At 36.9% G+C, this 14,441-nt stretch overlaps 1 protein-coding gene across 3 annotated transcripts in view; it reads right to left on the reverse strand.

The window, feature by feature from the left end:
• Window positions 1-14,441, reverse strand: part of LOC107737586 (caM kinase-like vesicle-associated protein) — a 39,930-nt gene that overhangs the window by 9,150 nt on the left and 16,339 nt on the right. For 2 of the 3 annotated variants that reach the window (XM_016549136.1, XM_016549134.1), the window contains exon 2: window positions 6,295-6,319. The exons of the other annotated variant lie outside the window; for it this stretch is intronic. In XM_016549136.1, the coding sequence (XP_016404622.1) occupies window positions 6,295-6,300 (6 nt within the window). In that variant the 5' untranslated portion in view covers window positions 6,301-6,319. The remainder of the gene's footprint in view (window positions 1-6,294; window positions 6,320-14,441) is intronic. 3 annotated transcript variants of the gene reach the window in all.

A 14,441-nucleotide genomic window follows, 5' to 3' on the forward strand; every position in this document is an offset into this window, starting at 1 on the left:
TTCATCAAACCTGGAACTAATCGAGCCGTTTGTGCCAGGATGGGGAGAAAGGTATTGTAATAATGTAAATTATGTAAAAAATAATGCGTTTCTCAAACCACCAAGCATGAGAGCATGTTCTAGTACACCCCCAAAACAAATTCAAGACATTGTAAAAGAGCATAATAGGACCCCTTTAAATAAACAAGCGAGTAAATTAACAAATAAATAAAATTGATAATGTATCAGGGTTGTAAGTAACAGGTTTGCAGATTTTGCCAAGATTAAGCTGTCACTAGGGGCTAGCTAGTATGGGACCAAATGTTATAGTTAACAATAAACATATATTTTCCATATTTGCATAATAATAATAATAATCACCATGCTTTTCTCCCTATTAAAAAGCAACTTCACATAAAATTGTCAAATACACACACACATGCATACATATATATACATGCATAGATAATAGTTTATAGTAATAGATAACAGTTTTCCCTCCAAAGAACACAATTTGCATAATAAAATTGTATCCCATTTGTGAAAAGGTGTCATATAGAAAAAGGTCCAAATGCTGCTCGAGGAAACGGAAACCACTTTTTGTGTTAGATTCTGAAGAATTATCTGATGTATTACACAATGACAAGATCAGAAATATAATGCTCAAGTGAAAATAATTCAACAGATGGTTGAGAGGACATGTTTGTCTGTGCAGAGAAAAAGAAGACCTTTAAGACTGATGGTATCAGTGAGGAAGAGCGTGAAGAGAGTGACAGCATCTTTATCAGAAGGGAGAGCGCTGGTCTGTTAGCTGTGTAATCCAGCTCCGGCTCCTGCCCCTAATCCCTAATCCCTCACATGGATCCATGCAAGGGAGGGGTCAGGATACAGCAGGAGAGGTCGGGAACAAGAGAAAGATTACATAACCGGAACATTGTGTAGGACTACGCTGATTTCACGCTGAATATCTGAAGTGAAGCGATGAACTGGAATATTGCAATATCTGTTTTGTCTGCTTAGAAAATGAAGTGAAGAAATTAAAACCATCAAGGCACTTCCAGGCTTGTGATTGACAGCTGTTCATCCTACAGCAAAGTCAACATGGCATTCTTACTCGTACTTCTGCGATATCATGTTTGTTATATTTGCATAGCTATTTCTGTTACCTGCCTTCTGGTACCACACGAACAACCCCATAACAGTCAATTAAAATGAAATTGTGACACAATGATTTGTATGTGACAGGCCTTTTAGAACATTTCCGCATTTAAATAAATAAAATATGACACCCAAAAAACATGTTACAAGAGCACCCTGTTAGTCATGGGCTTGTGTCTAATTTAAGATGTAGTCAAGATGAGAACAATGCTGTGGTGTTGTACATTTTGACTGGATAATATTTCATGTGCAGGTCGCAACAATAACCAAAACATGCTCACCCATGAATAGAATATAAGAAACTGCAATGGTCAGATTTTTTTTTTGAAAGCAAATGAAAAGTAGGACTATTTTTAAAATCGACTAATTTCCTGAATCGGATGGTTTTGGGTTAACTTGACCCCAGTCAGTCACATTTCTTAAGGGTCCTTTACATAAGATGTCTTCTTGTGTTCAAATTTAACTAGATGGGGCACAACAGAATGAAACAGAACACGTGTTTCAAAAAGTGAAACTATTTTTAACTTGACATGCTATCTTAAAAATGCAACACTCATGTCAGAGCTGTGGCACAGAGGGTAGTGCATTGCTTCTGAAATATAAAAGGGCTGAAGAGCTTGTGGGGTTCGAGTTTGGCTCAGACCAAACCCCTCTCTCTCTGTACATGGCACAATATTCAAAAGCAGTGGCCACTTTTAAAAGAGGGTTTTGTTGCGTACAGCAGCAAAATACAATTTTATAATAACAAATGAATATTTATTTACAAAAAAAAGTTACAATTTTAAACAAATAAATAAATTAGAAGCATGCTTAAATACTTTAAGCATATACTACTTTTATCAAATACTTTATTTATAATAAATACTTCTATAATAATAAATAACTTTAAATAAACTATACACAGATAGATATTAAAGTATTAAATATAATTTTAATTAAAGATGCACTATGTAACTTTTTTGTTTGAAATTAACAAAATGTAAATAATGAGTGAATACATCATAAAACCATCTTGTGAACCGTGTTTATGCCTTACCCTAAATCACAACAGCAAGCTTATAATAGTTATTCATATTTTAGAGTTATCAGGACAAATTTCCCAAGAAACTGCATACTTTCATCATTCGTCCAAGTTTATGTCATATCCGTAAATAGAGATGTAATGATTCAGACAACTCACGATGTGACACAATTCACAATACTGATTTCACGATACGAATTTCTCACTCTTCTTTCCACGTTTTTTTTATGTAAAGATGCCTTTTATTATTTCTCAGACAAAATTATTTAAAACAAATCCCAAATCAAACAAATAAAGAATACAAATTATTCTTTAAATTAAATTGTATCATTTCAAAATTTAAAGCAAAGATAGAATAGTCTGACTTCTAATTTGTGAAATTAGGCTACATAAAACATACGTGAACAACAAAAACAGCAGACGGGCTGCATGAGACGCAAATTCACTCTCTTCCAGCAAGTGGCGCTTATGGAACAGCGGCAATATAGTGTTTTCTTGCTTGCTGCTGTAAACAAACCAGCGCTGCGCTTATAAACACTACTTCAGTATGCATTATACAGAGACAAGATGGAAGGAAAATGCCATCAAAGCTTTTCTGAAGACAGTTCCCCTCAGAGATACATTCATATAAACCCCCACCCCAAACTGTATTACGACTAGTTTAACATTTCAACCGACCGGAATCGTCACGCATTTTTATCAAATTTCAACCGGTTCAGGGTGCATCGCTACATCCCTATCTGTATATAAAGAAAAGAAGGCTACTACTCTATTAAGTGGAAATATCTTAAAGCCACAACAACTGAATCTCTAAACCAGTTACTAGTTTGGTCTATTTGTTTACAAATAGTTTCCACCATTATCTGATATAAATAGCAGTCATCAAGTCTAACATTAGCATTGCCAAACTTTTGGCAGCAAACTATTGGCAGCAACTTACCTTAATAAGACCTCATCCGTTTTTTACTAAATGGGAGAGTTTCGATGTTGTTAGTGACTGATCATCTGTAACTATCTACACAGCGGTGTGGCTCAAACCATCAAATTCATCCACGCAGAATAGCAAAGCCGAAGCTCATGTTATGCCCAAAACAATGTTCCTCAGCAAGTGTTTTGTAGTCTTATGCCTCAACCACTAGAGGGCCAAAAGTAACACAGTGTAGCTTTTTTTAAAAGAAAAAATATAAATAAGACTAGTCATTGGAGGATGACTAGCTGATGACTGTGGCCCATCTGTAATGCAGGCGAAGTTATACGTTTTGAGCCAGAGCTGCTACTTCCCTCCTACAGGCACTTTTTAACACTCTTTCCGTATGGCATGAACATGCTGACAAGATATATTCACAACGAGCGTGGATTCCCTCCGGAGATGGATGCAAATACAGAAGGTGACATGCTTACATTAGGGTAGTGATGCGCACGTTTTGATTGGAACTTTGCACTGGAGTGACGGATCACATCTGACAGCTCTCGCTCATTAGTTGCACTCAATACGAGTGTGTGCACTGCGTTACAGGACTCAGGTGCAGCGTAAACACGTACTAAACCGCACATCCTTCTCTCTGCGGTGCAGAAAAAGTCAATCTTGTTGAGAAGACTTTGTTAATGTTTCATTATGGGACACGTTGAAGGATTATTGTCTGAGAGCGTGTGATTTCTCAGATCGGTTCTGGCAAAAATGTATGTCGTTTTAATTGGGGTCCATGCATATTCATAATGGCTATTTTTGCACACGCCCACGCCTTACATACACACACCCATCTTTGGGTCCAAAATTAGCATTCGAACATTCTCGCAGCTCGCAGAAGGCAACGCGTCCACCGGAGACAGAGTTCAAGAAAGATACGAAGACAAAGACGAGGCAGCGACAAAGGGCTTGATGGGGTGCCTTCTACAAAGACTAGCTTTGCAACAGATGCCTCCCTCCATCATTAAAGACCATGAGACCCTCAACCATCAGCCTTTCCCAAGACACTTCTCTGTAAAGCTGTGCTCTTCTCTCTCCTGTCTGTACTGCTCTTATTAAAGCAATGAATCTTCATCTCTAGAGACACACACATTAAACACCAGATCCAATCCCACAGGATGGATGAGAGGAGCTGTGCTGTTCTCCAACACATCTGAACCCAAACCCACACACACACGCAAGCAAGCACACACACCGCCTCACAATCCAGCACAGCAACAAGTTCAAAAGTCACAGCATGGAGTGTAGAAGTTTGATGTCCTCCCTTCTTCCCCTTGCTTAATCTGGTGCTAAATTATAGCGTGCAGTCTCGCGTTCATGTCCACCTCTCACAGACAAACACCACAATCATTATCATCCTGCTGGGTTTATTATGCATTTGGTGTGCTGAAACAGAATTTTGGCACCGCTAGGCGCAATATTTGCCAGAGCCTCGGCTCAAGCCTCAGATATAGTGAAAATATTGAGAAAAGACTCATTCGAATTAGTAAAGCAAATATTCTGCCTTCGGTTCAGCTTATTTGTTGCAATTACATGTCATGTTGGGGTACTGTATCACAGAGCATTGTATGGGAAATGTAAACAGAACACCATTTACACTTGCGGCAGATTGGAAGTAGCGATCTTTCTTCCGTACTGTGACATACATCCAAGTGAAAGGGATTATTGAAAAGAAAACAACTTAGGGACTCAGTTCAACTTAATTTGGTTGTTGATTGGATGGAGGCAGATCTGAATGCAAGCTTACAGTCGACTTTTAGAAAGGGGCAGGGTTTATACGGACGAAATGATTGGAAAAGTCCAGACATATGTCACGAAGTCTGACATTTCACCAGAAGATATAGAATTTCAATTAAAAATTACAAGGTCAAAGTATTTCGGGAAAAAAAAACAATGAAAATTGACAAATTGTTCACAATGGATGAATCATTCACGATAAAAATCTAAATTCACTCTGAATCGTTTTGTGAACTGAATCAAATGATTCCCTCAAAATATCTGACTCGAATGATTAGTTCACGAATCGGACGTTGCAATTTCTCTCATGAGCATGCCTTAAAGAACTAGGGTGGATATTTGTTGGTGAAGACTTAAATTTCAGTCTGTTCCTCACACAAAATCATCACATGACTTCAGAAGACTTGGAATATAGTTCACGAGTCATACAGATGACTTTTATGATACCTTTATGGGCTTTTTTGTCCTTTTAAAGCTTGAAACTCCAGTTTTCATTTTAATTTCCTGAAAAAGAGTGAGTCACTAGAACATTCTTCAAAATGTTATTCTTCTACTGCTATAACATACAAAATACTTCTCTGGTTTGCCTGACGTCAAAATGATACAGATCATGTTGTAAGTTTTACTTTTTAGAATTTTTTCTGCTTTATCAAGATGCAGAAATGCGCTGACCTCTTTTGGTTTGATCACTTGTGAACAGATCACCTGAGACAGATGTTAATACAAGTGTAAACACAGCCTTGTATTCATTTTTAAGTTACCCACCCATGACTTGGTCCGATTCCTAAATCAATAACATGTCCAACTTTACTAGTGGATTCTTGGAATGGACTTTGGCATGAATGTAAATGGGGCAGTGTTAACCCCACCCAGGCTGAGTGAGTCCAGCTGGGCTGCTGCTTGGAGCAGCTGGATGCACCACAAATCAGTAGAGGGAGGAGGGAAGGGCTCTCATTCACACACAAGATGCTCATCCAAACTGTCTGCTCCTCAGCAGGGAGGCTCAGAAATCTGGAGCTGATGCAAAAGGACAGCTTCCATACAGGAAGGGCAGCGTAGGCCTGGATTAAATCAATCTGTTACCCTTCAGGTGGAATGCTATGAATTGACCAGGACTGATGCCGAAGACATGTTTTGCCAGTTTCTGTAGGTTGTACATTATGTACGTGACTAGAATGAGTGTCTTATTCCTGTGTTTAAGTGCACATAGGTGAAGACACAGGCAACACGAACAGGAAGGAGAATATATTGAAAAGAACTGGGAGAATGCTTAGCAGGGAGGGAGGAGATCTGAATGAGAAAATAATCAACAGTACAATAGATGTGAGGACTGAAGGTTAAAAGCATGGTCACGTCACTGTGACTGGCTGATTATATGGTCAAAAACAGGGATATTTCACCCAAAAATGGAAATGTTGTCATATTTACTCACTCTCATTTTCTTCCAAACCTGACGTCTGTGGGGAAAAAATAAGATATTTTGAGAAATGGTTCAACTGTCCATAAAATGAAAGACAATGGGGTAAAAAAAACCACGGGTTTGCACTAAATTTCATTGAATATACCAAAAAGATATTTTTCCAGTGTTTTCCACAGCAGAACAGTCATACAGATTTACAATGACATGGGGACATAATTTACATTTTTAATTTGGTTTTGATACTTTTATTTTTTTTTATAATGAATTTGGCATGCATATGGACTTGTATTCAAGATATAAATTTTACTATTACATGCATTCCCGGGAATCAAATCCATAACCTTGGAATTTTTATAACCATGTTTGAGTATTCAAGTAATAGTGAACACACTATTTAAATAAATTTTTATTGGAATAATTAATATAAATATATACAAATATTGTCCTACAAAAAAAAGATGCTCCTTATGTCTTTTAAGTGAAAAACTGCAACATGAAGCTAGGGGAAAAAAAACCTCTACCACATGCCACTGACATGTTTGTCATACTCAAGTGGGAAGGGAAAGAAATCTAAAATGAAAACTCTGAATGTACTGTAAAAATCGGTTCAGTGATTCATGAGAAATGTTAAAGTATCCATAATGGTATTTTGAGACTCGTGTAGGCAGAGGAGAGGAACATATTGTGTTAAAAGACTGTAGGTACAACATGACTGTGGGAGGACAGATTTTATTCATTAGAAAGACAGAAACCATCAAAGCTTTCATTCGTCTTCCTGTCTGAGTCTTCACTCAGCTCCTATCGTCTTTAATATTAAGTGGAATAGTTACCTGTGATGACACAAATTGATTTCATTGTGGTTTTGCCACAATATAATGAGGGACTCCTGCTGCTCGCTGTAGTCTCTTATGCCTCTGAGAAGCTAATGCAAATATTGCGTTTCCTTTTTTAAGCCGTTTGCCTGCTCGCTGCATGAGCGAACCCTTTGCCCAATTATAATCAGCGATCTCCACATAGTTCATAGTTCCCTCATCACTGAACTGTCTGCAAGCAACAACAGAGCAGAAAATAATTTATACCCGCCTTTTTAATAAGCAAACTCAGCTCAGTGCGCCAATGTAAATTTACAACCTCAGTCTGCAGGAGGAACGCCGGGTGTATTTATTTATTTTTTGTCAGAATTATGGACATATTATAAAACCAAGCTCCAAAACAAATGCAAATGAAGCCTTGTAAATGGATTTCTATGAAATGATGCTCATACCACGCAGAAACCCAGAGCTGCAAACGGGTCCCGCTTCTTTGCGACGAAAAACATTTTTTAAGTTACATTAAAGGGGTCATATGATGCGATTTCAAGTTTTCCTTTCTCTTTGGAGTGTTACAAGCTCTTGGTGATTAGCGAAAATCAAATATAACCGAAGACATTTAAAGCTAGAAGACGGGCTTCTCGCCGATCCGGTACAGCAGGAGATGCGACTATTGCTCCGGTTTGCTATATAACGAGTTTTTAAAGCATGCTGGCAGCAGCGTTAAAAGGGCCCTTCATGAGACCCGTCTTTTAGCAATTTTGCTGCTTTTTTAACACGGATGCCTGTGTCCTAGCAGAATCTAAATGAGGTCCCTGGGGTCTCGCACAGCCGGGGCCACATACAAGACATCCGCATCATTACCTTTCTCTGTCTCCCTACAGGCTGTTCTTCAGCTATAGATACTTTATATCTCCCAGTGGGGAGACAGTGGAGCTAAAACAGGAGATGGTGTGTGTGTAACCTTTGGTCAATAGACACCTGTGGATAAAAGCGGCGATTGACTGAAGCAAAAATCAATTTGACGAGTGACAAACAGCTATAGTCCAAAACTGAGATACAAACACAGGAAGGATAGCAGACAAATAAAACATTATGCCTCATTCTTGTTTGATGATGGATTGGCAGATTTCCGTTTGATGGACCGAGAAAAACTAACAAAACAGGATGTGATAGAGAGTTGGGAGGGTAAATGTGCATTCGCTTGCTATTGTTTATGAATTATGCATTAGCATTGAGTGGATTACCGCTGAAAGGCAGCGCGGTAACTCACGCTCAAATGCAGTAATGAGAAAAAGATACACTTGCTTACCAACTAACTGTGACTTTAATTCAGCATTATGCACAGACCTTTGAGTTGTACTTAAACAACTCAAAGGTCTACTTAATTAATACTTAAAACATTACAATAGTCCAGTCTGGAGAGAACAAGAGCTTGGACAAGGAGTTGTGCGGTCTGCTATGTTAGGAAGGGTCTAATCTTCCTAATGTATAAGGCAAACCTGCAGGACCGGGCTGTTGTAGCAATATGGTCTGTGAAGCCTGGTTCCTGAGAAGCCCATCTTCATAAGGGTGGACAGGAGGATCTGGTGGTTAACTGCGTCAAAAGCATCAGACAGATCCAGCAAGATGAGTACTGAGGATTTGGAAGCTGCTCTTGCCAGTCTCAGGGCTTCAGTAACCGAGAGCAGTGCAGTATGTAAATGTATTTGTAGTACACTTAGCATGAAATAAAGTATTTCAAATACATTTTAGTGTATTCATTCTTCACTATGGTAAGGCGATATATAGACTGATTTTTGTAAGTAATCGTCAATATGGGAATGGTTAAATTAATTGTGCAAACTTAAAGTATTAAACATTATTTTTTTCTGTAATTTAAATAACAGAATCTAAATATTAGATAAAAAACCTAAACTTAAATTTAAACTAAATAATTCCAAATGTGGCTTTAGCAGCTAAATTAAATAAAATGTTATGTTAAATAATAAAATGTTACATAAAAAGTAACTAGTAGTACTAAAATTATATAAAAAACTTAAACTGAAATAAAGATAAATTAAAAGTATATAGAAATATTTAGAAAAAATTGAAAATGACTGAAAAACAAAATTACTAAAACTAGAAAAATTCTAAATATTACTATAACACCTTTTCTAACTGCAGTAACAAACTGGGACAAAAAAACTGAAAAAAATTGAAAGTGACTGAAAAACCAAATGACTAAAACTTGAAAAATTCAACACATTACTATAACACCATTTCTAACTGCAGTAACAAACTGGAAAAAACTGAAAATAAACTAAAAAAAAAAAAATCTAAATTATTTTCTGTCATGTTTGACAGCCTGCCATGCTGTTGACAGCGCTTAAACTGTTTTTACCCAAAATATAAAATTTTAATGGGCCATATTTTGCATCTATATAAATGCCCATTTCAAATGTGACATGAGTAACATTGCTTACTTACGGGTTGTGGGTTTGCTGTCAGGTCTAATATAGTTGTTTAGTCAATAACAGCCTCTTTGCATAGCTTGCATTACATTCCGACGGGTTCACAAAACAAATCTCACTGAAATGTGTCGTACAAACTGTAAAGGTCAGATTGATTCGATCACCTTGTTAAATGAAGGTTTCTGGTTTAGTGTAAGTTAAGCTCTAACGGAAACATTGGTGACATACTGTCAATTATCACTGAAAATAATTTAGATCCATTTTACAAGTTGAAGAACGAGTAAAAATTGTCTGTGGTAATCAACACTATGCCACAAATGCTGTTGATAAAACTGAACTTGTTAAACCCAGATCATTCCTTTAAAAATAAACCTCATCTACACGTTTCTAACGTTATGCAAGGCCGCATGTGCTACCCTACAGCAAGGAACAGCTTGCAGACCCATAAAAACAGAAAGGTGGTACTTCCACCTTGAATTGCTAAGATAGAAAAAAAAATGCAGAATATACATATATGTCAGGGAACATAATCTGATTATTTTTTATATAGTTGATTACACTAAATTCATATAAATATTGCATTCGAATTTTTAGATCTGGAGAAATTTAGCATCACATCACTTGCTCACCAATGAATCGTAGTTGTTGCGTAGTTGTAATAAAAAAAATCATCATTATGACATTTTTAATGTAAAACCGTTGCTTCTGGCTATATCCTCTATCCATAATTTTCCAGTGAGATAGTCATCTTGTCTTAATCAGGAGAGAAATATGCACAGATCAGGTACCGTTTACAAGCGAAAACAGTCCAAAAAAGTTATAAACAAACATGTCAGTATATTTTGATGTGAGAGGACAATACGTTAGGTAGGGTTTGGTATCGTTTGAATTTTATCGATTCCGATTCTGCTTATCGATTCCAATTCTTTTCGATTCCCTGTTTCGATTCCAATGTGATTAAATAATGATATCAAACATTTATCCTGTGTCTCTTTTTTGCAAACCATTTATTGGAGCTGAATACCATGAACAAAAATCAACAGGCTACATATAAAAACTGGACTCTTTAAGAGCTGTTTGTGTGCAAAATAGAACTGCATGATTCTGGATAAACTGAGTTTTTTCCCCCTTTTTTCCCCAATGGAAGTTGTGGTTATCTCATGATTCTGAAGAAAAAACATTAGACAACTAAACAAAATCACATGTAATTTATGAATAAATGATTCAATGACTCACTCAAGATGTACTTGTTTCATTACTAGATGAATCAGTGTTCTTGAACGAATCTCTTGTATGATTCAAAGACAAATACTGTACATTTTAACAGCCCCTTTTCGCCACCTACTGGCGTAACAATGTAATCGATAAATCTTCATTTGAAGTGTCAAATTACTTTCAAAAGGTGATTTACTCTATTTTAATCGCTACCGTACACATCAGAGTTTATATCTGAACTATAAACTTTTATCTCAGTACTTCTGTGATTTGAATGTTTGTGACACTGAAATAATGATACTGTGTGGTTGAAAAGACTGTGAAGCTGTTTCATTCATGACAGATGACAGCTGCTCTCTTTAGGACAATGGCAGCGCGAACGCAGATTTAAATGTTCAAATCACACTGGTGAGATCGTATGCTGCACGGACGAACCAAGTGATCACAACATTGATCGCACACGTCAAAGGTTGAGGAATGAAACAGACGAATCATTGTAATTTAGGAATAGAATCACGTTGGTGTTTGAATCGTGTTCGTGAACTTTAACAATCTATTAAATTGTCATGTTAGTGGTGACACCTCTCTTGCAACATGTTTAGCTATCACAGATATTATACTTAGCTTTTTTGGCTTCTGATCGCAAATGTAGCCAAACTTTGGAGCGCTTAGATTAGCGAGCAAGGTCCTGGCAGATCGCTAGCCTCACAGATGAAGAAAAAATAATGGTTTACACTACTTTTGATCATATGAGCAATAACTCCAACCAACCAACCAACAATGACTGCAGATAGGAGATGGACTTTTTCACTGGAGGAAACGTTATTAAGGATTATGGATTAGTATGTTGTTGGCCAGAAAGAAAATTCCTTAATGATGTATTTGTTTCTAACAAACATGCAGCTTTTCACCTCACAAAATGTTAATTGATGGACTGGAGTCATGTGAATAGTTTGTTGATTATTGTGATGTTTTTATTAGCTGTTTGAACTCTCATTCTGACGGCACCCATTCACTGCAGAGGATCTATTGGTGAGCAAGTGATGTAATGCTACATTTCTCCAAATCTGTCCAACGAAGAAACAAACTCATCTACATCTTGAATGGTATATGGGTGAATAAATTATTATTTCAGGAGGAACTATTCCTTTAAATTAATGGGCCTGTCTGCCAGAGGCGTCATGCCCATTCAAACGTGCCCCCTCAGATTTTTGAGCCAAGTGGATTTTGAATGCAGCTTCCAAAAGACAAAAATAGGCCAATAATATTTTTTTATATTTCATACAATCACACTGGCGTTATTAGAACGTGCAGTGCTGCACAACATCGGCTGCTAAATTCAAATCAGTGTTCGCGCTTTGGCTGGCGCTGAGCCAGAGACAGACGCGTTTTCACAGCTGCACATTGTAACAAATCACACACGATTCTGTTGAGCTTATGAATGCAATGACCAATCAGAGGCGTTCAGATGAGTCATCGCGGAAATATTTTAGTGTGCTGGTTCGCTGAAGGAATTCTGCTCTCTGATGATTCTCTCATCAGAAACAACAAAGTGCAGTTGTACATACGATGCAAGTAGGATATTTATTTCACGGTGTAAACAGCTTCAGTGATTATAATGAGAGTTTTTGAGAGTGCTTAAAATGTTCTTTGATAATGTCTAATATATAAAGGTGCAAAATGCATCTACTTATACATATTTGAGAATCGAGATATTTCATGTTATAGTTAACACGTTTGGGAATATTTTGGATAAAAAGGGAAAAATAAATAAAACAAGCCTATATCAATTATACTTATATACATATTATATATTATATATACTTATATACAGTATATACTGTATATATATATATATATATATATATATATATATGGCTGCTGTGTGTCATGACAAGCACCACGAGCAAGATTTTCTGGTTTAATAATTATTGATTTGTTTCTGAGATCCTTCCATGCTGCATAATGTTTCGGTTGATTGATAATTGCACATGTGCAAGTAAAATTATGCACAACCCTCACCTATAGACATTCACATGCATTACAACTCTCTCTCACACACACACAAGCACACACATATCCTTCTGCCGCTTTCTTTCACCAGCTGTGATGCTAAACTAACATTGCAGACTGTTCAAGATTCTGTTGCCTCGCTACTCCATTATCCACTACTTTATTATTTTCATGTAAAATGACACAAGCACACACATATCCTTCTGCCGCTTTCTTTCACCAGCTGTGATGCTAAACTAACATTGCAGACTGTTCAAGATTCTGTTTGAAAAATGCCTCGCTACTCCATTCTCCACTACTTTATTATTTTCATGTAAAATGAACCATTACAGAAGCGGTGGTATATTCTTTTCCCCTCAAACCCCAATTGATGATTGTACTCTAAACGTTTGGTCTCCACACTATATCTCTCTATTCTCATGAAGCTTTGATCCTTTACACTATTGTTCATTTACCCAGCTCCCCCTCTTCCTGCTCAGCCTCTGTTTTCAAATGTGAAAGTGGAAAGAACACACATGAAGAGAAGTGCGAATAAAGGACACAACCTGGCATGATACAATTTTCAGATTTAAATCAGCAATGGACAAAGGCTTTGTGTTGAACATACAAGCCAAATTTGGCAACAGAAATGGAGAGCATCTGTTATGCACACAGTCAATTAAAAAAACTGTTATATCATTCATTGTTTGTCACAATCACAAAATTTTTTTTAATTAAATGAAAAGAAATGCAGAAATACCTTAAAACAACCACAAAGTAGTTTGTAGGTCAAGTACTGTATATGCCAGACATAATGTCATTATACAGTTAGAATGATCTCAAAATCCAGCTGTAAACTGAGCATCTGCAGTACTATGAGCCTCAAGCTTGTTTCCTATGGAAGACATCTGCACGTTATACACTTTTACACTCACCCATACTCAACTCATTCCACCTAGTTTTACAAATTATCATTAATATTACTATGCCCATAAATAGGACTGAAAAAGATACATATATACATAGCCACTTGAAGTTCACTACTGTTTGTTGATGGAAAAAAGTGATAACTTGCCTTATTTGATCGCATTGTGTCAAGACAATATATCTTTAACTACAGTCCAACATTTTATAGTATTTAAGATAGTTACACATAATATAAGGCATAATGTTACCATGTCCACGCTACAAACAAGCACATCTATCATAATGCACAATGATTCTCCCCCTAAAAGCCTCTAACATGTATTTTGGGCTGCAGTTCGTCATATTAATGGAGTGCTTTGACTAATTTTCTGCCCACTTGTTGGCATCTCACCTGAGTACATATTTGTTGATTTATGTTATGTTGTCTTCAATGTGGATAGCAGCTTCATCTTCGGACGGTAAACATTTGAAAGGGTTAGTTCACCCAAAAATGAAAATTATGTCATTAATTACTCACCCTCATGTCGTTTCAAACCCGTAAGACCTTCGTTCATCTTCGGAACACAAATTAAGATATTTTTGATGGAATCTGAGAGCTGTCTGACCCTGCATAGACAGCAATACAACTGAAATGTTCCCAAGTCCAGAGACGTAGCAAGGAGATCGGTAAAATAATCCATGTGACATCAGGGGTTCAACCGTAATTATACGAAGCTACGAGAATACTTTTTGTGCGCAAAAGAAAATGGTGCCATTTTGGAGA

This window comes from Sinocyclocheilus rhinocerous, unplaced genomic scaffold (genome assembly GCF_001515625.1).
Source record: "Sinocyclocheilus rhinocerous isolate Xijiao unplaced genomic scaffold, SAMN03320098_v1.1 scaffold72, whole genome shotgun sequence".
Classification (NCBI taxonomy): domain Eukaryota; kingdom Metazoa; phylum Chordata; class Actinopteri; order Cypriniformes; family Cyprinidae; genus Sinocyclocheilus; species Sinocyclocheilus rhinocerous.